Source organism: Trachemys scripta, chromosome 2 (genome assembly GCF_013100865.1).
Source record: "Trachemys scripta elegans isolate TJP31775 chromosome 2, CAS_Tse_1.0, whole genome shotgun sequence".
NCBI lineage: Eukaryota > Metazoa > Chordata > Testudines > Emydidae > Trachemys > Trachemys scripta.
Window position 1 is genome coordinate 18,799,976 of NC_048299.1, and position 24,422 is coordinate 18,824,397.

The window sequence follows — 24,422 nt, forward strand, 5'->3', positions numbered from 1 at the left end:
CAGAACACATGGCACTTCCTGTTGTCTCGAGATGCAAACAGGTCTATCTGGGGAAACCCCCACCTCTGGAAGATGGAATGTATGATGTCCGGACGGATAGACCACTCGTGCGTCTGGAAGGACCCGCTGAGTCGGTCCGCTAGAGTGTTCTGGACTCCAGGGAGGAACGATGCCATGAGATGGATTGAGTGGGCGATGCAGAAGTCCCACAGGCGAATGGCCTCTTGGCATAGAATTGACGAACGTGCTCCTCCTTGCTTGTTGATGTAAAACATGGCCGTGGTGTTGTCGATGAGAACTAACACACAGCGGCCACGTAGGAGATTGAGGAATGCCTGGCACGCCAGGCGCACCGCCATCAGTTCCCGAACATTGATGTGCAGGGCTAACTGGGGTGCAGTCCACAGGCCCTGGGTATGATGTTCGTTGAGATGGGCACCCCAACCCAGAGATGACGCGTCTGTGACCAGGTGCAGAGAGGGTTGTGGGGCGTGAAATGGCATCCCCTCGCAGACTACATTGTGATCTAGCCACCAGGTGAGGGAGGCCAGGACCGAGTTCGGGACCTTGACCACCATGTTCAGGCTGTCCCGATGTGGACGGTATATTGATGACACCCAGGTTTGAAGCGGGCGAAGCCGAAGTCTGGCATGCCTGGTTACGTACGTGCAGGAAGCCATATGACCCAGCAGGGTAAGGCACGACCTCACCGTGGTAGTTGGGAAGGCCTTGAGCCCTTGAATGAGGTTCGTGATGGTGCCAAAGCGGTTGTCTGGCAGGATGGCTTGTGCACGTCTGGAGTCTAGAACTGCGCCGATGAATTCTATTCTCTGGGTAGGTTCTAGAGTGGATTTGTCCTTGTTGAGTAGGATGCCCAACTCGTTGAATGTGTGCACTATTCTGTGGACGTGAGCTTGAACTTGCTCCTTGGTGCGACTGCGCACCAGCCAGTCGTCTAGGTACGGGAACACCTGTATCCCTTGCCGACGAAGGTACGCTGCCACGACAGCCATACATTTCGTGAACACTCTTGGGGCCGAGGATAGGCCGAAGGGAAGGACTGCAAATTGGTAGTGCACCGTGTTTACCACGAATCGCAGGAAGCGTCTGTGAGGCGGGTAAATTGCGATATGAAAGTAAGCGTCTTTCATGTCGAGGGCGGCGAACCAGTCTCCAGGATCGAGGGAAGGGATAATGGCCCCCAAAGAGACCATGCGGAACTTCAACTTTACTACGAATTTGTTGAGTCCGCGTAAGTCCAAGATGGGCCGCAGACCTCCTTTGGACTTGGGGATCAGGAAGTAACGGGAATAAAATCCCCTGCCCCTTAACTCTATCGGAACCTCCTCTATGGCCCCCATGGCAAGGAGCGTAGAAACCTCCTGTATAAGAAGTTGCTCGTGAGAAGGGTCCCTGAAGAGGGACGGGGAAGGGGGGTGGGAGGGGGGAATAGAAGAAAACTGGATAGCGTATCCCCTCTCCACCGTGCGGAGGACCCAACGGTCCGAAGTTATAAGGGACCAAGCACGGTGGAAGTGGGAGAGGCGATCCCGAAAGGAGGGAGCTGGATCCTGGGGGATGACTGGGGCGCCGTCCTCGACCGCACCTTCAAAAGTTCTGTCTAGGACCTGAAGGTGGTCTTGGTGGCCCTTGGTTCTGACCGGGTTGAGGGCCAGCCCATCTTCTCCTACCACCTCGCCCTCGCCTTCTGGCAGGGTCCTGTCTCTGACGAGGTGGAGGGGGGTAAAAACGTTGAGGCTGGGGCCTAAATGGCCTGCGCTGGGGACCCGCAACATGCATCCCCAAGGAGCGCATGATTGTCCTGGAGTCTTTGAGGCTCTGCAATCGAGAGTCCGTCTTCTCCGAGAACAACCCCTGTCCTTCAAAGGGCAAATCCTGTAGGGTCTGCTGTAATTCAGGGGGCAAACCCGAAACTTGGAGCCAGGAGGTCCTGCGCATAGCGATACCTGCGGCCAGGGTTCTTGCGGCCGAGTCCGCTATGTCCAGGGAGGCCTGTAAGGAGGTCCGAGCCACCTTCTTACCCTCCTCAACCAAGGCCCCAAACTCTTCCCTGGACTCTTGGGGAACCAATTCCTTGAACTTCCCCATAGAGTTCCAGGAATTAAAGTTGTAGCGGCTCAGGAGCACCTGCTGGTTAGCCGCTCTAAGTTGCAGCCCTCCAGCTGAATAAACTTTACGGCCAAACAAATCGAGCCGCTTAGCCTCCTTTGATTTGGGCGCTGCAGCTTGTTGACCGTGGCGCTCCCTTGCATTCACTGATGACACCACCAGTGAACACGGTTGGGGATGAGTATACAAGTACTCGTAGTCTTTGGAAGGGACAAAGTACTTTCTTTCCACCCCTCTCGCTGTAGGTGGGATAGAGGCCGGGGTTTGCCATATCGTAGTTGCGTTCGCCTGGATCGTGCGGATCAGGGGCAACGCCACTCTTGATGGGACATCCGCCGTGAGGATATTTACAATGGGGTCCTGCACCTCCACTATCTCCTCCGTCTGTAGGTCCATGTTACGGGCCATCCTACGTAACAGGTCCTGATGAGCCCGAAGATCTATCGGGGGTGGACCTGTGCACGACGTGCCCGCCACTGCCTCATCCGGAGAGGAAGAGGAAGATGCCTCTGGTGGTAAGGGATCCAGGGGAGGATCCTGGTCTCCCTGTTCCTGGGTCGGAGCATCACCTGCCCTTGGGTCCGGGACGTCAGGTGGTGTGGATACAGAGGCCTCCATGCCCCCTGGAGGAGGGCGAGAGATGGTGGACTCTGGGGCCCTTGTATCAGAGTGACCCGAGCGAGAGGTTGTTGGAGCCCCTTGCGCCTGGTGGTATGCCCACGGGGTCCAGAATGACCAGTGAGATGGGCCCTGGTCAGGGTCTTCTGCTCCCTCTTGCCAATGGCCTAAATCTCGCTCCCCGGCTTGTCCCTGAGGGGGATATGCCGATCTTGGCAGGTCCTCAGAGGAGCGAGACGCCGATCTCGATGGCCATGGCGGTGCCGACTGCGTCGAGACGAATCCCGTAGGATACGGTGCCGTCCGGTGCCGATCTAGAGATGTTCTGTCTCTACGCGGTGCCGGTGATCGGTGCCGAGATCGCGATCGGTGCTGATGGCCTCGCCGGTGCCGGGAGTCGGACCTGGATCGAGACGATGATCTAGAGTAAGCCCGGTGCCGGGAGCGGCCTCTCGAAGTCGAGCGTCGATCGTACCGGTGCCGAGAGCTACGTCTCGACGTTGATCGGTGCCGACGATCATAACGGTGTCGAGATGTAGAGCGGTGCCGCGATGATCTTGGCCGCGAGTACGACCGGTGCCGAGGTGATATCCGGCGCCGGGACTGCGAGCGGCGAGGGGACCTGCTTCGGGACCTAGACCGGTGCCGCGGTTCCAGCCCTTGCGATGGAGGGCGCATCAAGGCAGGTTTTCCCCTAGATTGGACCGGGCGAGTCAACGGTGCCGACGGTGCCGGTGGTTGTGGCGGTGCCGGCTCCGTGAGGGCGATCAGGTCTCTCGCCGTCGCGAAAGTCTCCGGTGTCGACGGGAGGCACTGTATCACCGCCGGTCTCGGTGGTGACTCTGTCTGCACCGGACTCAACGGCCTTGGAGCCGGAGTCGACGGTGCTGGAGGCACCTGTTTTCGGTGCTCTACAGGTGGACGCGGCTCTACCCCCGGCACCGGGGGAGCCGGCGTCTTCGGCACTGAGGTCCCCGCCTTATGGGATTTTTTATGTCCCGGGGATGATGAACGGTGCCGAGGCACTTGTTGTGAGTGCGGTGCCGATGAGGTCCGGTGCCGTGGAGGCTTGTCTGCCGTGGTCGGCATGGTCGGTGCCGCTGGGGCACTACGCACCGAGGTGCTAGGTGCCGGGGCCTGGCGCGCCGATGGAGCGTCCGGGCTAAGTGCTGCCTCCATAAGGAGTTGCCGGAGTCGAAAGTCCCGCTCCTTCTTGGTCCTCGGTTTGAAGGCCTTACAGATCTTGCACTTATCTGTTTGATGGGACTCTCCCAGGCACTTCAGACACGAGTCGTGCGGGTCGCTCGTTGGCATAGGCTTAGCGCAGGAGGCGCACTGTTTGAAGCCGGGAGCCTTGGGCATGAGCCTGACCACGCGGCCGGGGAAAAAGGGGGGAGATAACCCCCTTAATCCCCCTTTTTTAACTATATAACAACTATAAACAAGTGAATAACCAACTATATAACTATAAACAACTAGAACTACAACTATAACTGTGAATAACTGGATAAGCTAGGGAGAGTGGAGAACAGCTATGCCGCGCTCCACAGTTCCAACGACCGTCAGGGGCGGTAAGAAGGAACTGAGGGGGCGCCGGGTCGGCTGGGGTATATATTCAGCGCCATGAAGGCGCCACTCTAGGGGGCTCCACAGCTGACCCGCCGGTGTTGCTAGGGTAGAAAATCTTCCGACGATCGTGCACGCGGCGCGCGCACACCTAATGGAATGGATATGAGCAAGCACTCGAAGAAGAACCTTCTAGATTCCAGAAATTAGACAAAACTAGATTTTCATCCACATGAGGAGGTTCATCAATGCAGCAAAGATTATCAACCCTTCCATGATGCACACTTCCCCTACCTGGAAATATAACAACTGTGTAAGCCTTAAAAAGTTGCCCTTTTGAGCACTTTAGGGAGGTATGTCTCTTCTTCCTTTCAGTTAAAATTGCCTTCCTAGTAGGGCTGTCGATTAATTACAGTTAACTCATGCGATTAACTCAAAAAAATTGATCACGATTAATCACAGGTTTAATCGCACTGTTAAACAATAAAATACCAATTGAAATTTATTAAATATTTTGGATTTTTTCTATGTTTTCAAATATATTCTAGTCTGTGTTGTAACTGAAATCAAAGTATATATATATTTTTATTACAACTATTTGCACTGTAAAAATGATAAAAGAAATAGTATTTTTCAAATGACCTCATACAAGTACTGTAGTGCAATCTCTTTGCTGTGAAGTGCAACTTACAAATGTAGATTTTTTGTTGTTGCATAACTGCCCTCAAAAACAAAACAATGTAAAACTTCAGAGCCTACAAGTCCACTCAGTCCTACTTCTTGTTCAGCCAATTGCTAAGAGAAAGAAGGTTGTTTACATTTACAGGAGATAATGCTGCCCACTTCTTATTTACAATGTCACCAGAAAGTGAGAACAGGCATTTGCATGGCACTTTTGTAGCCGGCATTGCAAGATATTTACGTGCCAGATATGCTAAACATTCATATGCCCCTTCATACTTCAGCCACCATTCCAGAGGACATGCTCCCATGCTGATGACGCTCATTAAAAAAATAATATGTTAATTAAATTTGTGACTGAACTGCTTGGAGGAGAATTGTATGTCCCCTGCTCTGTTTTACCTGCATTCTGTCATATATTTCTTGTTATAGGAGTCTCAGATGATGACCCAGCACATGTTACTCATTTTAAGAACATTTTCACTGAAGATTTGACAAAATGCTAAGGAAGGTACCAGTGTGAGATTTCTAAAGATAGCTACAGCACTCGACCCAAGGCTTAAGAATCTGAAGTGCCTTCCAAAATCTGAGAGGGACGAGATGTGGAACATATTTTCAGAAGTCTTAAAAGAGCAACACTCTGATGCAGAAACTACAGAACCCGAACCGCCAGAAAAGAAAATCAACCTTCTGTTTATGGCATCTGACTCAGATAATGAAAATGAACATGCATCGGTCCGCACTGCTTTGGATTGTTATCAAGCAGAACCTGTCATCAGCATGGACACAAGTCCCCTGGAATGGTGGTTGAAGCATGAAGGGACATCTGAATCTTTAGCATGTCTGGCATGGAAATATCTTGCGACGCCGGCTACAGCAGTGCCAGGAGAACACCTGTTCTCACTTTCAGGTGATATTGTAAACAAGAAGCAGGCAACATTAACTCCTGCAAATACAAATAAGTTTGTTTACCTGAGTGATTGGTTGAACAAGAAGTAGGACTGAGTGGACCTGCAGACTCTAAAATTTTACATTGTTTTATTTTTGAATGCAGTTTTTTTTTACATAATTCTACATTTGTAAGTTCAACTTCCATGATAACCAGATTGCACTACAGTACTTGTATTAGGTGAACTGAAAAATACTATTTTTTGTTTTTTATAGTGCAAGTACTTGTAATCAAAAATAAATATAAAGTGAGCATTGTACACTTTGTTTTCTGTGTTGTAATTGAAATCAATATATTTGAAAATGTAGAAAACATCCAAAAATATTTAAATAAATGCTATTCTCCTATTGTTTAACAGTGCAATTAATCACGATTACTTTTTTTAATCGCTTGACAGCCCTACTTCCTAGTAAAATCATTTCTGCCCTCAGGATGTCAGAGTCAGGAGTTCTCCCTATGACAGCATACTGCTTATTTTGCCCAGAAAAGGCAGTTCTCAGAACTATGCCTTATTTCACTCACAGATCAAGCTACTTTGTTTGTACACCATGAGAACTGACACTAATATTTCTGTCCTAATCTCTTGTACAGTATGGCGAAAGATGGCCCAGTGGCGAAGGTGCTAGCTTAGGATGCTGGTTCAGTTCCCTGCTCTGCCCCTGACTTCTTTTATGACCTTCGAGAAGTCAATCTCTCTATGCCTCAGTGCCCTTTCTGGAAAACGAGGCTATAGTACCCTCCTACTTCTTAAGGACGATGAGGATAAATACATTGACGATTGTGAGGTATTCTGTTATTGCGGCAATAGGGGCTGGTTGGATATTGGTGAAAATAAATTAAAAAGTCTACTGTACTGTCCCCTTTCACTGAAGATGCAGAGGTAAAAATACCTCAAAATTCGCTTAATTGAGATGGATTAAGGGCTGCATTGTCAAAGATTATAAGGTGTGTTCGTGAAATCTGCACTCAGAGTCACAGTTTATACCAGGAATGAGAAATCCTGCACATCTGAACAAATTTGCAAGGCATCCATGTAGCCAAGTCCACATACATTTAGCAAGCACTACAAGTTGGCTTTTCATTTGGCACAAGGCATGGTTTATCTAACATGCTGTGGGAGCGAAATACAAATAAAATAATGTGATTATGGACCTGCAGAAAGTTATTTCTACTCTATCTGGTTAAAACTTTTATTTTTGATCCCTATTCCTGCCTATGCATGGCTGTTTCCACTAACCATATCAATGAAGGATAGCTGGCATGTCATTTGACTGAGAAAAGTACAGCTTACCTGTTAAATTCTTCTCTCCTAAGTAGCATGCTAAGAAATCTGACCCACCGAGTCTTAAGAGATATTTTTAAAATATGTATTTGTTTAAAAGGGAAAGTTTTATATTTGATTAAAAGTGTAATGGTGTTTGTTTGAGTGTTATCCCAGAACAATATGCATTTCTCTACAGGTGTATGTGAACCTAATTTTTCAGCTTTGGAGGTTTTCCTCTGACCACCATGGCATGAGTGAGTCATTTTAGCACTTTATCATCTGATCCCCAGCTCTAGTCCACCCCTGTAACTATGCAATGGGATCCAACCTTTCAGAGAAGAATTGCAGGGTATGCCACCTAAGAAAAAAGAAATTAGCCCTTAAATTAATTTTTTTTCATTATATTGTCCTGTAATTTCTTTACGCCTTAGAATAGAATCATAGACTATTAGGGTTGGAAGAGACCTCAGGAGGTCATCTAGTCCAAACCCCTGCTCAAAGCAGGACCAATTCCCAACTAAATCATCCCAGCCAGGGCTTTGTCAAGCCTGACCTTAAAAACCTCTCTAAGGAAGGAGATTCCACCATCTCCCTAGGTAACCCATTCCAGTGCTTCACCACCCTCCTAGTGAAAAAGTTTTTCCTAATATCCAACCTAAACCTCCCCAACTGCAACTTGAGACCATTACTCCTTGTTCTGTCATCTGCCGCCACTGAGAACAGCCTAGCTCCATCCTCTTTGAAACCCCCCTTCAGGTAGTTGAAGGCTGCTATCAAATCCCCCCTCACTCTTCTCTTCTGCAGAGAAACTAAATAACTAAATAACCCCAGTTCCCTCAGCCTCTCCTCGTAAATCATGTGCCCCAGCCCCCTAATCATTTTCATTGCCCTCTGCTGGACTCTCTCCAATTTGTCCACGTCCCTTCTGTAGTGGGGGGACCAAAACTGGACACAATACTCCCGGTGTGGCCTCACCAGTGCCGAATAGAGTGGAAGAATCACTTCCCTCAATCTGCAACAAGGGCACACAGCTGACTCATATCCAGCTTCTCGTCCACTGTAATCCCCAGGTCCTTTTCTGCAGAATTGTGCTTTCCCAGTTGGTCCCCAGCCTGTAGTGGTGCATGGGATTCTTCCTTCTAAGTGCAGGACTCTGCACTTGTCCTTGTTGAACCCTCATCAGATTTCTTTTGGACCAATCCACCAATTTGTCTAGGTCAGTGCTTCTCAAAGCCGGTCCGCAGCTTGTTCAGGGAAAACACCTGGTGGTCCGGGCCGGTTTGTTTACCTGCCGCATCCGCAGGTTCAGCCGATCGCAGCTCCCACTGGCCGCGGTTCGCCGCTCCAGGCCCATGGGGGCTGCGGGAAGGGCGACCAGCACATCCCTCGGCCTGCGCCGCTTCCCTCAGCCCCCATTGGCCCGGAGCACCAAATCGCGGCCAATGGGAGCCGTGATCGGCCGAACCTGCGGACATAGCAGGTAAACAAACCGGCCCAGACTGCCAGGGGCTTTCCCTGAATAAGCGGCGGCCCGACTTTGAGAAGCACTGGTCTAGGTCGCTCTGGACCCTATCCGTACCCTCCAGCATATCTACCTCTCCCCCCAGCTTAGTGTCATCTGCGAACTTGCTGAGGGTGTAGTTCATCCCATCATCCAGATCATTAATAAAGATGTTGAACAAAACCGACCCCTGGGGCATTCCACTTGATACCGGCTGCCAACTAGACATCGAGCCGCTGATCACTACCCGTTGAGCCCGACAATCTAACCAGCTTTCTATCCACCTTTTATAGTCCATTCATCCAATCCATACTACTTTAACTTCGTTTGTTTGATTTCAGAAAAAAAATCACAGAAGACGTTTTTCATTGATGCGCATTAAAAACAGACATCTCTGCTTTTTTTCTTTAGTATAAAGACAAATGGGCTGAACCTTCAGCTGCATCTTTCCACCTCCCCCAGTCCCAGGGCTGGATGGGGGCCAAAATGGGTGGTGCTAAAGCCAGCTTTGTACTGTCTAAGGATTCCTCCATGTAGGAATGGAATCCTGAGCTGCCCATGTAGACTTGTTTTAAGGTGAACCACCTTTTTCCTCCCTTTGACTCTCCTCAAAGTTTCCCCTCTCTCCTGCCTCCAGTTCCCTTTCCACACAGGATCTTACTGACTTTTTCAGAGAGAAAGTCAAGAATACCCAGTGTGGCCTCCTCTCTCCCTGTCTTCCCTCCCACTTTCTTTTTATTCTTCCATTTCAGAGAGAAGTTTCCGATTTCCTCCCCTCCTGTAACCCTTTCCCCTGCACCAGTGACGCCCTCTCATTCCAACTTCTTGATATCCCTACTCCCCATGCCCCTCTCCTTGGCCTCTCACTTTCCTCAGGCTCCTTTCTTTCACACTACAGCCATGCTTTAGTCTTTCCCATATTGCCTTACCACACCTGCCTCTACAACTAGTATCTCATCTTCCCTTCATCTCTAAACTCAACGAATGTTCTGTCTACATCTGCTATTTGGAGTTCCTTTTCTCCATTTCCATCATAGATTCTCTCCAGTCTGCCTTCTGCCATCTTCTAAAATGGTTCCCAAAGTCTATAATAATCTCTTCCTGGCCAAAGTTTAGAATTAGTACTCCATCCTCATCCTCCTTGACCTGTCAGCTGCCTGTAGTGCTGTAGACCATGCTCCTTTTTCTTGAAAATTCGCCCTCTTTTGGCTTTCATGACTGTTACGTCTCCTGATTCTTGTTTTGTTTTTAATCGCTCTTTTAGTATTTTGTTCAGAGGTTCCTCCTTGTGACACCTCCAGCTTTCTGTATGGGTCCCAAGTAGCTCCACGCTCAACCCCTCCTTTTCTGTCTATACCACCTCTCTGGGTGATCTCATTCACAAATGTGAGTTCAGGTATCATTTCGGTGCTGACTATTCACATATCTAGCTCTCCACTCCTGTTCAAACTAAAATGTCATCCAGTCTTCCTGACATTTCCCTGTAGATATCAAGCCATTGGCTTCAGCTCAGTATGCCCATAAGAGAGCTCTTACTCTTTTCTCTGCAAGCCCTCCTTCCTCTCAGTCACTATGGACTGCACCCCGATTGTCCCGTCACTCAGGCCAGTAAGCTAAGCATCATGTTTGACTCCCCCTCAACTGGATCTCCATATACGTTAATATACTTGTGTATAAAAACACTCCAACAATTTTTTGTATTGAAGGTTTTGAAAGTACACTGTTTTTTATATGAGGCACTAGGGATTTAAGTTTAATAACCCTTAAGTAGCTATTAACAGATAAGGAAATGCATATTACCTGAATGTAAACAATTTAAATGAAAAAACATGTTTCTGCTTCAACCTTATACATTGAACAAGGCCCAGTTCTGATGGGTGCTAAACACCTCATGCCTGGTGGTAAGCATGCCCAACTACCATTGGTTTGAGTGGGAGCTGAGTGCTTTCAGCACATTGCAGAATCAGGTCTGTAGTAAATACTCCATGATAGGTTGGAATGTAGTTTGGTTATGAATTTGTATACAGTATTTTTAAATAGATGCATAGCAATGAGGTTTATGTGAAGAAAAATTTAATCCTGTAGAAGTATCAATGTGTGTCTTTTTTTCCCCCCCACTGTAGCTCAGAAATTGGGCTTAGTTGAGCCTCCTTCCTTGCCACTAACAGCAGAAGAGTGGGATAAAGTAAAGCAAAGATCTATAAAACAGGGAGATTCTGTTCAACCTTGTGCAATATGTAGGGAAGAATTTGCACTTCAACCACAGGTACATTTATAACTTTTGGAATGTATTCTGCACAAAAACATTCTTTAAACAGTTATTCACTTATTATTAGTTATTCGTTTTCCAAAGTTATGGTTATGCTAGAAAATTGTAGTTGAAACAAGAGGAAAAAATGAGAGATTCCAACTTGAGATATTTGCTGACTTAATGAGCCTGTTGTGTAACTTATTTTTCTACAATTATTCATTTGCTGTATTTCCATTTTACTTTAGTTTATGTGAATTTGGTACTTGTGGAATGAACTGGATTGACAGAACTAAAGTTTAAAGACTATGCAAGAACAAATTCAACAAAGGTGATAGCAGTGAAAAAGTTCCCGCAGCACCCAGTGTGTGTCACAGCCCTTATCCAGAGAGCTTTCTGTTAGAGGTCAGAAAACAGTTCAGTCTTCATCCAGGCCTCTGACACCTCTACAGACTGTCAGTCAGGATACAATTTGTGGTGATTGTTTTTTTGTTGTGGAACCATGTCCATAAAGAAGAGTACTGACATCAACTCATTTCATGAGACATTTAACTATAAGATAGTGAATTTTGGTCAGTAGTGACCTTGGGTAGATTTGAACTAGTGACCTGGATGTGAAAATTCTATTTTGTTATCGTACAACTTGGCTCTGCAAATACTTACTACCAGGTGGAATCCCACTGAAGTCAATAGAACTTCAGAAGTGTTTGCAGGGTCCAATACTTAGATTGCAAGCTGTTTGGGACAGAAATCATGTCTGTTTTGTGTGCATCACTGAACACACTGTCCATACTCCACAAATAATTTTTATAAAAGGTTGTTTTCACTGGTTCTCCTTTACTAAGAGAATGTTAATTATATTGCCTAATTAGAGGATCATTAGACCACGTTCTTGACTTTCTAGGTTATGCAGGCTCCTGCTGCTCAGAGATCCTGGCATTCCCAGATCCTGAACTATTCATACACATTTAGCTGTCGCATCCTGTACTCTTTAGTTCCCAGTTTTAGCTCATCTCAAAGGGCTGGTCTACACTTAGTCCGGACTTCGGACTAAGGTACGCAAATTCAGCTACGTTAATAACGTAGCTGAATTCGAAGTACCTTACTCCGGACTTACCGCGGTCCAGACGCGGCCGGAAGTCTCCCCCCGTCGACGCCGCGTACTCCTCTCGGCGAGCTGGAGTACCGGCGTCGATTGTGAGCACTTCCGGGATCGATCCCAGAACATCGATGGCGTGCCTCCGGACCAGCCGGTAAGTGAAGACTAGGCCAAAGTCTCAACGCAATTGAGGATTTCTTCTTCTCTTGGCTGGAGTAACTCTGCTGGGCATCATTGCGTTCAGCCCTTAACTCCATAAGGTACTGAGCAGCCTCAGCTCCCATTGAGTTCAGTGGAAGTTGAAAACTACTCAGCATTTACAGCAGTACTTACTTGAGCGTAGGGGGAAGTAGTCTAGGCAATTAGGTGTTAAAGTAAAAAAAAAGTTGTATTGAAGCAGGTAGGCTGTGCGTGGCCTATTTCTTGCTCTTCTGTAAATTAAAGTGTTAGTCTCTGAAGGACATCTTGTTAAGGCAGTTTATGTTGTCTGCTGGTACCAGAAAAGGTAGAAGCCAATTATTGTTAGAAATCTTCTTGATGAACCTCAGTAGCAGACCTGTCAGACAGGAAAGAGCAATAGCTTCAGATGAGGCCATTTTAACATAGTTTTGTAGCTAACAAATATCTGGTAGTCAGGAGAAAACCCCATATCCACATATGGATAAGGGGATTCTATTGAGCATGCTCAGTGAAATCCCTAGATGTCACTTAAATATCTAATTGCCTGTCCAACCATTATATGGCCAGATCTGAAGCTGCCCTGGAGAGAGATGTGGTATAGAATGCTTAATAGGACATTCTTTTGCTGCTGAAAATATTACTCTAGGGGGAAAAAACTAATAGACCTCTATATCTAGTCTTGCAAAACTTTCATAGGTCTGTGCCCACTTGGGATTTGAGCCAAAGTGGCTAAGGCCTTAACCTTAGTTCATCATTATTATTGTACAGTAGTTATTGATTGTGCAATTTACTTTAAAAAAAGTCTTATTTCTTTTATTTTCTTGTGATGCTAGTTTTAAAAAAATAGTTCTTTAGTTATTTTTGTCCACAGAATGTAACTGGTGTATCCCCAATACAAATTGGTCATTTAGTCACAATTTCTGAGGGCATGTCTGCATTTTACCTCGATGGTTTTATACATCAAATATGTGCAGTGTAAGCATAATTGCATTAAACATTTTATTAATATTCCCTCATGTATAATTTTAGAATTACTTAAACAAAAAGGACAAGTAACTAGCTAAAGAGGAGTGGAGTGCTGTTCTTTAGACAGGTGTTAATGTAATTAGGAGGAGAAAATCATTATTCAAAGTTGCTTGTAAGTTTCTTTCTGCATTTTGGGGTATTTTTCTGCTTTGTTTGTTGAACTGGGGTGGGGGCTGTGGGTGGGTTGAAATTTCAGTTTTTGAGGTTGATTATTTATTTTTTCCCCTTTTACCACATTGCTACCTATTTAAAGAAAGTATAAAATTGCACAAAGACAGGTGGGATGGCCGTGAAGAACAAGGCTGTTCTGCCAAACTCAGGCAGTCTGGCTACCCTTTAGGTCTTAAGTTTTAACTAGAGAGAGCAAAAGACAGCACTCATGAAAAGGTTACTTTAGATTTGGCACAAAAAAGGGAAATGTCTCTGGAATTCTTTTTGTCCTGCATGTTTCATTAAATGTCCTCCCTCAAGGGAAAAAAGCCACTGTATCTGAAAGCTTTTCCTTTAGCTGGCTGTTTAGCCATTAATCCTTTTGTGTTTGCCAGCTCAGTAATGCACATACTTATTCTAGTTTCGCTCCTTCCCCAGTTTTTCCTTCCACTAAGGACCAACTGCCTTTTTTGTCTAATGCTGTACCTTTTGTCAGAATAGAGATCACTACCATTTGATAGGAGTTTGGGTCAGAAAAAGGTGAAGTTTGCATGAAGCTTGTGAGCACACTTTCTCTGAGAAGACTATGTGTGCTGCATATCACTTATTGAAATTTAACTGTTTTCTTGGGGGGGGGATCAGTTTTTATTTTAAATGTATTTTCTCTTGTCATTTGGCATTTTATGGCTCCTCCTTCGCCCCATTTGCTATGGGCTTTTCTATATGAAGCAGTTCAAAACTAATGAATGACCATTTTGTTTCTTTGAGCTGTACTTTATTTTTCTAGTTGCTTCCTACAGCAGTTTTTTATGCTGTTCATTTATATTTCTCTTTTTAGAATAAAAATTGCAAATATTTTCATTTTCAATAGAAGTCTTTTGCAATACTACCAACAAGCAGGATTGTTAACCTTTCTACATTCAGATTTTTTCTTTTACTTCATGTATTTATGTTCAGCTTTTAAACTAATTTAAACTTCAAGCTTTTCTTGTTTTTTTTTCTGTGAACAATAGGTGCTGCTTTCATGTTCCCATGTATTTCACAGAGTGAGTAGACCCTGTTTTAACTATTAAAGCATGCAATACAGCATTCTTGTAATTTAAATACTCTAAATCTACTGTAAGCACAATTTCTGGTTTTGCAAGAAGGCATTTTGACTCAATATCATGTACTGTTAGAAACATAATTTACAGATATTATTATTCCTGTTTTACAATGTTACATTTTGCATACAAGGGAAACCCACATATGTTTGTATACGGATTACTAAGTATGTACATCGAAGTGACAGCTTAATTCATAATATTTGACTCCATGTAAGTCTAAAAAGATTTATCATCCATTTTCTTATTTCCAGTAGTTTGATATAAATGTATATTCTTGTAAATATATGCTATTTTGAATTCATGAAAGTGAATTACATTTTAAAATGATAATATTTTTCTAGGCATGCCTGAAAGCTTTTGAAAAGTTTGCAGGTAAAAAGACCTGTCCTTTGTGTAGAAAGAAGCAGTATCAGACCAGAGTAATACATGATGGGGCGCGTCTCTTTAAAATAAAGTGTATTACGAGGTAAGGATTACTTCCAATAGAGCTGTTGTTGCTGAACATTTATTTTGCTGTATTGCTCCAAGTTACATCCTGAAAATTCAGCACTGGTGGATGCACAGTAAATATTTAAGTGTTTGAAAATTTTCAAATGGTTATGTTTCAGGTAATTATTTTGTTCTCTTTAAATTTATGTTTGCATTTGTTGAACATCGACATTTTCTTTTCAATAGAATCCAAGCTTGCTGGAGAGGGTATATTGTTAGAAAATGGTATAAAAATTTGAGAAAAACAGTACCTCCGCAAGATAGCAAATTAAGAAAAAAATTCTTTGAAGCAAAGGTACGTTGCATTGTTTCTTCAGTCTCAGTTAATGTTCTATTCTTTCCTAGCCTTCCATTAAATCAAACATTCTCAAAGCCTCAGTCAGTCCCTTTCTAGGTGCAAAGAGTGACAAACACTCTAATATAGCTTAGGGCTGTATTTTACATAAGGCCTAACCCAGAGGCGGGCAAACTTTTTGTCCTGAGGGCCACCTCTGGGTATGAAAATTGTATGGCAGGCGAGGAATGCTCACAAAATTGGGGGTTGAGGTGCGGGAGGGAGTGAGGGCTCTGGCTGTGGGTCCGGGCTCTGGGGTGGGGCCAGAAATGAGGAGTTCAAGGTGCGGGAGGGAGCCCCAGGCTGGGGCAGGGGGCTGGGGTGCGGGTGGTGATGGTGATGGCTCTGGCTGGGGGTGCGAGCTCTGGGATGGGGCTGAGAAAGAGGGGTTAGGGGTGTAGGAGGGTACTCTAGGCTGGGACAGAGGGGTTCAGAGGGCAGGAGGGGGATCAGGGCTGGGGCAGGGGGTTGGGGTGCAGGCTCCGGGCGGCCCTTACCTCAAGCAGCTCCTGGAAGCAGCGGCATGTCCCCCCTCTGGCTCCTACGTGGTGGCGCAGCCAGGTGGATCTGCGTGCTGCCCCGTCCGCATGTGCTGCCCCTGCAGCTTCCATTGGCCGTCGTTCCTGGCCTCTGGGAGCTTCAGGGGCAGCACTTGGGGCAGGGACAGTGTGTGGAGCCTCCTGGCTGCCCCTACGCATAGGAGCTGGAGGGGGAACATGCTGCTGCTTCTGGGAGCCACGGCACACATGGAGCAGGGCATGCCCCAGACCTCACTCTCCAGCAGGAGCTCTAGGGCCGGATTAAAACATCTGAAGGGCGGGTGAAGACAGATTTTAGATCTCAGGATTCAGAAGTTCAAGATGATGACATTTGCAGCTATCATCCCACCCCTTGATCTGGGGGACTATTTCATAACCCTCAACCTTCAGGATGCATACCTGCATGTTATGATACACTCTTCTCACAAGAAGTTTGTACACTTTCTAGTGGGCCAGGACTACCATCAAGATTACCACCTCAGGGTATTCTTGAAAACTACGGCAGTCGTTGCTACGCAGCTTCATCAATGGAAAGTAAACAATGTTCCATATCTTGACAATTGGCTCCTAAAGGAGCCTTGTTACACTGCAGTTCAAACTTCAGTAAACAAGGCCACCTCTGCTCACAAGGCTCAGTCTTCAATTCAACACCACAAAGGCCTTCCTCCTACCTGTACAGCGGATAGAGTTCATACGAGCCATTCTCAATGCTACAACATCCAGAGTCTGTCTACCAAGGGACAGATTCCTCAACTTGACACAACTCACTGCACAATTTCAACTAAGTCTTCAGGTCACAGTGAGATCCTGCCTCCAGCTTCTTGGGCATATGACAGTGTTGAACCTTCATCATCTTACATGCCCGTTCGCACCTGCACTCCTTCCAAACTTGGGTCAGGTGAGTCTGTACTCCTGACGGGAACAGTCTGAACAAGTTGCTCTCTGTCCCTTATCACACGTTAGTCTCCCTCGACTGGTAGAAGAATGTGGACAAGGTGTGTTCATGGGTTCCTTTCAACCATCCCTCTCCCGCCTTTACAGTAGTTTCTGATGCATCTATCCTTGGATGGGGAGCTCACCTACAGGATCATACTGCACAGGGTGGGTGCACTGCCCAAAAGTCCACCCTTCATGTCAGTATCCCAGAATTCAGGGCCATAAGATATGCCTGCCAGCACTTCTTTCCTATGATAGAAGGTCAGTCCATTCACATAATGATAGACAACAGGGCCAGGATGTACTGTATAAATTGATTGTTATGGCGGGGGTGGGGCAAGATTTCCCTCCCTCTGTTCAGATGCCATGATGATATGGAATTAGTGCATAGCTTGCCACGTCCTTCTCTCAGCAGTCTGTTTGCCTGGCTTTCAAACATGATAGCCAACGTCCTCCACAGACATTTCACTCAGGATTGCAAGTGAGAAGTCAACAAATCCACACTCAGACAGATTACTCACCTGGGGATTTCCAGCGATAGATCTTTTCGCCACCACTGTTAGCTGGAGCTGCGTGAACTTCTGCTCGAGGAGAGGTCTGGGCCATCATTCCTTGTGAGATGCCTTTCTCCTCTCATGGTCAAAGAACTGTCTATATGCCTTTCTTCCAGTACCGCTAATCCTCATGGTCCTGAACAAAAGTCAAGTCTAAACAAGACAGAGCCACGGTCATGTTGATTGCACCAAATTGGCTGATTCCCTTACATTTTCCAGCTCTCTTCTTGGCTGGTCATCAAGCCTACCATTGACCCCCTCCCCTGAACGTTCTCTCGCAGGATTTTAGGAGTGTTCTTAACCCCAACCTCAAAACTTGATGACTCAAAGCCTGGTAGCTGGATGACTGTCAGAGACACAGCTCTCCTGTTCTGGTGAGGTTCAGGAGGTCCTGCTTAACAGTAGAATGGAGTCCACAGAAAAACTTACCATTAGAAATGGAAAATATTTGAGCACTGACACCTATGTTCTTCCAGTTCTCCCATTTTCACCTTGAAGGAGGTCTTTCATTGAGCTGCATTAAAGTTGATCTGTCAGCTATCTCTGGGGATTTGATAGCTGCTTTCAACTACCTGAAAAGGGGTTTCAAAGAGGATGGAGCTAGGCTGTTCTCAGTGGTAGCAGATGACAGAACAAGGAGTAATGGTCTCAAGTTGCAGTGAGGGAGGTTTAGGTTGGATATTAGGAAAAACTTTTTCACTAGGAGGGTGGTGAAGCACTGGCATGGGTTAACTAGGGAGGTGGTGGAATCTCCTTCCTTAGAGGTTTTTAAGGTCAGGCTTGACAAAGCTCTGTCTGGGATGATTTAGTTGGGGATTGGTCCTGCTTTGAGCAGGGGGTTGGACTAGATGACCTCCTGAGGTCCCTTCCAACCCTGATATTCTATGATCTCAGCTGTGGAAGGTTTCTTGGTGTTTGCTCACCCTGCAACTTCTAGATTTATCAAAAGGTTATCAAACCTTTTTCGCAGGTCAGGAAGCCCACTTGAACCTAGGTCTCAATTCTTTAATGAAACCTCCCTTTGAACTAGTGACTACCTGTACACATTTACACCTTTCCATGCAAACTGCCTTCTTTAGCATCCATTACTTCTGCTCAAAGAGTTGGTGAGCTAGGAGCTCTGATGGCTGACCTCTTCATCCCCATACACTGTTTTCTTCAAAGATAAGGTGTGCCTCTGACTACATCTGCATCCTTACCTAAAGTCAGTTCAGACTTTTGTGTAAATCAAAATATTCATTTCGCTGTATTTCATCCTAAACCCCATCAGATGAGGGAAGATGCTGCCTTCCATACCTTAGATGTTAGGAGGGCACTCGCATTCTATTTGTACAGACTAGATCCTTCTAAGCTTCTATGACAGTATTTGTATCTCTTGCAGACAGAGCTAAAGGAACACCAGTGTAACCCAGAGACCTTCTAAATGGGTTTCCACCTGTATCTTCTCCTTCTGTGAAGCTGCAAACTTATCATAGCACAGTCAATTAAGTCTCAGTCCACATCCATTGCTCTGCTAAAAGATGTCCTTGTAGTGGAAATAGGCAGAGTTGCTACATGGGCTTCAGTCTACACTTTCTCCAGATACTATGCGCTAGTTAACACTTCTCAGGCAGATGTTGTCTTTGGTTCTGCAAATAGTTCTTGATCGAGTTGCAAAGCTCCCACCTCCTTCAGAAGGCACTGCTAGGAAGTCAACTCAAGTGAAGCCCCCATAGGGATACCCCTTGAAGAAAGAGAGAGGTTACTTATCCTGTACAGTAATTGGAGTTTTGAAGATGTATGTTCCTATGGATGCTTCACTACCCACATTCCTTGCCCCCTGCTTTGGAGTGTTGTCTCTGTGGGACTTTGTGGAACAGAAGTTAATTAAGGACAGTTTATCCATTGCAATCCTATATACCCTCAGTACAGAGCATAAGGATAGGTACACGTGCAGACTGAGTGAACGCTGCTGCCAAAAATCTCTGATTAAAGTAACATGGGGTGCATGTGCACCTCAAGAGGAGCTCCTGTAGGGGGACACATCTCTAAGAACTCCAGATACTGTATAGGGCAATTAACCTCTGTCTTGGGAACTAGGACACTGGAGTGAATCTGGCTCACTGGAAGTAGCCAGCTAAAAAGAGCCCGGGAAGTTTCCACTTTCAGCCCTTCCCAGTTTTCCCTCTTCCCTTGTTGCAAGTGACAGGCAGCTCAGCCCAACTCTCCAGATTAGTCAGTGACAAATACCCATCTGACACCTCCCCAACAGCCACCAATGAAGCCACAATTCCCTATAAGCTGCCAAGCACCTCTGAGTAACAAGGACCTCAACCTGCCTCATGCCCCCTCCCCCCCACAGCTTAACTACACACAGAAACCAATGTAGTTAAACTGGTGCAAACCCCTGTGTAGACACTCATATGTGGTGCAAACTAAATCTATGTGTCAGGTTTAAACCAACATAAGATCATCCACACACTGTTGTACCAGTTTAACTAAACTGATTTAAAAGCCCACACCTTTAGCTAAATGGGTAAAAGTGTGTGTGCAGTCCAGGTTTTACTGTTGCTCTGTCTTCTTTTCCCTAACACAGTTTGTTATACTTATTTGTTGCATCTCATTAGTGTGTAAGCTCTTTGGGGGCAGGGACTACATCTTCCTGTGTGTTTTGTTCAGCCTTTAGCATAATGGAGCATCAGTCATGGTTGGAGCCTTTGGGCCCTACTGCAACAAAAATACTTCTCAGCCTTAAAAATCTGACAATTGAATGTTTACTGCAGGCCTTTGTAACTGTTACAAAACCTGCAGGATGGAACTAAAGAGAACTAGCTTTACTTTTTAAAGAGACCTTAAGGTCTCATTTAAATTTAGTTTTGGGAGAAATGGAAGGTTTGGTAGATAGAAACTATCCTCTTCAGATACTAGGTGGGGGGGGGAAGGGGAGCATGTAAATACCATGATAGATTTTCTTTAAGGATTAACTGTTATACCCCAGAATATTAACTTGTCTCCTTCTAATAAGTGTCCCACAGTCCTGATCCCTAAAATGCCACAGTCTTGGAAGCTAAGTCCCAGGACGCTGAACACTTAAATATGCCATCTCTCATGTCTGCTAAGAGGTTTAGAGTTGATTTAACTCTTTGCAGATTGATTTTTCCATAAGAAGTTTGTACTGTCACCTATGGTCGAGGCCAAGAGTGTAGGGATTCAAGAGTATTGGACACTTTACAAGGAGACCAAGAACATCCACAGTCCTCATTTATTAATAAACATTTTGGAAGGAATACTAACTTCAAACTTCGAGTCTTACCCCAATTATGAGAGACTAGGATGAGCCCTAATGTGGGGGAAGGGGCAGGGGAGAAGGCAGCTTTTTCCCCATCTGCCTACGGCAGTGTTCTTACACCTTCCTCTGAAGCATCCAATACTGGCTACTGTCAGAGGCTGGATACTGAACTAGATGGACTTTGGGTCTGACCCAGTATGACAATTCCTATGCATTCCCCAATATACAAATCAGTACACCAGATGCAAGTATAATGATCATGATACTACCTGAACCTGCCACTACAAAAGGCCAACCTACTGCACCTCCTTGGCTTCTTATCTCTTCTCCCTCTTTCCTGCTTTGGTTTTTGAATCAGTTCTTGCTGGCAATTTGGTATCGCCCTTTTTATTTTAAATGCCACTGAAAGAAACTTGACACAATAAGGAAGGCATCAGGATTATGACAGGAAACAAGGGTAGTAGCACTCTCAAGAAGCATGTATGTCATAACACTGGTTAATATTTAAACAAAATAGTTTATATCCAGCCTTATTTTAATTTCAAACCCATTTTAAAAAAGCAAAATGGGAAATGTGTAATACTTGAACACTGGGGCTTTATACTGCTAATTTCACAGTTGCTGTTTAGCATCGTGATGCTGTTGAAAGATTCAGAAATGGCAGCTTCAATTACAAATATTTTCAAGGCTAGCTCACAGTTTTAGGCAATGATTCTTGACACATGGCACTTCATGAACCTGCACTGAACAGTATGGTGGCAACTTTTCTTATTTCTGTTCAGACACATGTGGATAACACATACTGATTTGGATTGCCCAGGACTGAATGTGTGTAGAGAATATAAATCACAATCAAGGGATGCACACTCATTTTTCTTAGTTCTCTTCTCTGTGGCTTTCAAATGAGAATTGGTTTTCTCCACTTTTAGCTTTCATACCTTTGTTTAGTGTCAGTTTGTTAATAAAACACTTGGGTAATATAGCAATCCATTTCCAGATGGGAAAAAGCTTTTCTAAAATGCATTTCTCCTCTCATAAACTTGCGTCATGCTCTTAAAATGTCACTCCCCGGCTACTAACAGAACTGAACAGTGGTACAATTAAGAGATTGGGGGTTAGCAAGTAGATTTTTTTAAAATATAGACCTACTTCCTTTGGCAAGCCCACAAAGGTCAAATGTCTAGTTTTGCAGTCTTAATTGCCATAGAATTAGAACGTAGGCCTGAAATATCTTTGTTAAGAAGAGTGTATTTTATTTGTCTGATGGAGATACAGTAGTCCTTATTATACTAATCATTAAAGTTTTTACTAATTTAGATCAAAGGGAATATGAAAGGTCACAGAAACCAAGCTATACAACTTTTTAGCATCAGTGCGTACAAAAAACAAAGTGTTGCCTAGAATGCAGTGTGTTCGGTAGTGAATTTCTTTGATCCTTATCTATAAAGTCTGCTTGCATAAGTCATTTAATTGAGGTATGATCTTTTATTGCTGCAATTAAATCTTTTCAAATGCATTGCATTGTCTCCAGTTTAAGTAAAAGTCCCGACCATTGTTTGGGAAGCTAGGTAAGTCATTTGTAAATTTGTGTGGTTGACTTTAGTTTCCTTTTCCCCCCTCCACATGATTTCTCCCAACAATTTTAATTTAAATCTCACCAAACAGTATAATGGTCCTGGAGTTTGTTTAGTCGTTTGACTTCCTTTATCACATGGTGATGGCAAACATTCTGTTGCTAACTTGAAGTGGCTCCAAGCAGCAAGACTAGGAGGATATTAAACCAGTAAAAGCTTATCAACTGATTCATTGATATGCTGTAAACTCTAGCCTTTTCATTTTCCTTTTGAGGGTTGCCATAAGTCAACACATTAGTAAACAATTTACTGACATTAAGATGGATCACTTAAGAAGGCTTCTCTGTACAGAGTTCACTAAGGTGCTTTTGTTTGCATCATTTCATTTAATCTTAGAGTTGGTGTGTTGCCTTGCAAATGATTGATGTCACTTTGCATATTGATATAAAGTATTTAGAACTCCTAGTTTGTCACACCATTCAAGCTGAAATATTTCCCTGATGACCCTATAATGAAATCACAAAAAGATACAGATTAATTACTCAAGGATCCTTTCAGACATAAGTTGTTTTGGTGTACTGAGTAGCCAATAGGCTGAGTAGCACTTTTACCTATTAATCAGTTTCAAATTTTTGAAAAGCAAAATGATCTAATAACTTGTGCATTAACACAGATCAGGATTTAGCATCAGTAACTGTGAACATAATGCTAGTATATTAACACTACCAATTCCATATTCTATAAAGGGTGCTTATCCCTTCTTATATAGGCTTTAAATATTTATAGGCCTTTTAGCATAAACCTCCATTTTTAAGAGTTAGCTACATTTCTGTCTTCCAGTCCCTGATTCCACTTCCTGAGTGATGGCTTGGGCTGGAGTCATTCTGCAGAAAATCCATTGGAAACCTCAAAGCAGGTAGCATCCATGCAGGGGAACTTGCTGGATCAGTCATAAGCAAACAAAATTTCTCCTCCGATTCTTCTATGGCTTTGGCTCAGGGAGGCCTGATGAGAGGACCCAACATCCTTTGGCTGAGTAGGGCAGGGAGAACACAAGCATGATTTTGAGGAGCGAATGGGAGACCTCTTACAGCTGAGTCTACCAGAGGGAAAGAGGAACAAACAGCACAGCAATCGTCAGACAAGCTCATGTACTGCTTCTCACTTGGAGTTACGTGGGCAATATGGAAAAAACTTTTGACCCACTGAGCAGCACCCTGCTGGGATTTCTGGAAGAAGCTGTCTCCTCCCTCTGCCTCTAGCTCACAGCAGCAGTATGTGCTTTCTTTACTGTCTCCTCTTCCCAGCAGCAGCATGCCTTTCTCACATGCTCCAGTCATAGTGTGGGCTAAGGAAAGATAGGAGTAGAAACTGACACCGAGATTATACGTTATAAGGTGCCATATACTGTGTCACTTTGCTCATGTGCTCATCACAGAAACGGAGGATGAAGCAAAGGTGGCTTTAAACCAGTGGTGCTCAATTAGATCTACCTGTGGGCCGATTTGAGAGTTGTATAACAAGAGGCAGGTCATTTGCGCAGAAGGCTGTCAAAAAAACCCAAACAAAAAAAAAACTTCAGCTGCCAAAAAATAAATCCTTGATTACAACATAAGTATTAGTGTTTCTATCTTTTAACAGAGTTTATGAAACAACATTATTACCTGTGTTTGTGGTAATCTCTAATGGGAGAGGTGACATCAATGATCTCTGGCAAGCTCTGTGAAGAGTGGTTTGTAGGAGGTCAGGGAAAGGCACATGCATGGGGGAAGATGCTCATATGTGAGGCAATCACCGTGTTGGTTTTTTAGAATGTTCATGGTAGAAAACCCAGATTCACAGACGTACGTTGATCCGAACATAGTTAAAAGATAGATAGCTTGATTCTGGCTATTCTGAAACTGGTCAGCATATTTAGTCCAAAAATCACAAAGTTCCACTTCTCTGAATTTTGCCTTCAAGTTGTCTGACCTGGAGCTTGAAAGGCACCTTCATCAATTGAATCAAGAACGTTCTTTGCTTCAGAAGGGCAAGGTCCTTCGGCAGAGGCAACAAATGGATCACGAACAAATAAAACAAATTCTTTAGAATTTTAAAGTTCTCAAATTGCATTTTAAAATTTTTGATCAGATTTTTTTAGACATTCTTGCATCATTTTCATTGAAGTTTCATCTATGTGGGTAAATGCAACATCTTTTCTGTTAAGTCTG

The 24,422-nt window shown here is 44.7% G+C and overlaps 2 protein-coding genes across 7 annotated transcripts in view; one reads left to right on the plus strand and one right to left on the minus strand.

Annotated features, from left to right (window-relative positions):
- Positions 1 to 24,422, plus strand: part of RNF32 (ring finger protein 32) — a 48,014-nt gene that overhangs the window by 14,969 nt on the left and 8,623 nt on the right. For 2 of the 4 annotated variants that reach the window (XM_034759999.1, XM_034759998.1), the window contains exons 4-7: positions 10,833 to 10,975; positions 14,426 to 14,458; positions 14,860 to 14,984; positions 15,194 to 15,302. In XM_034759999.1, the coding sequence (XP_034615890.1) occupies positions 10,833 to 10,975; positions 14,426 to 14,458; positions 14,860 to 14,984; positions 15,194 to 15,302 (410 nt within the window). Of the gene's footprint in view, positions 1 to 10,832; positions 10,976 to 14,425; positions 14,459 to 14,859; positions 14,985 to 15,193; positions 15,303 to 16,328; positions 16,779 to 23,052; positions 23,140 to 24,422 lie in introns of those variants that run through there. The other 2 variants (XR_004644387.1, XM_034760000.1) reach the window with 2 other exon arrangements.
- The window catches only part of LOC117872037 (limb region 1 protein homolog), a 96,461-nt gene continuing 95,237 nt past the window's right edge, over positions 23,199 to 24,422 (minus strand). For all 3 annotated transcript variants that reach the window (XM_034760004.1, XM_034760002.1, XM_034760001.1), the window contains one exon: positions 23,199 to 23,311. In XM_034760004.1, the coding sequence (XP_034615895.1) occupies positions 23,208 to 23,311 (104 nt within the window). In that variant the 3' untranslated portion in view covers positions 23,199 to 23,207. The remainder of the gene's footprint in view (positions 23,312 to 24,422) is intronic.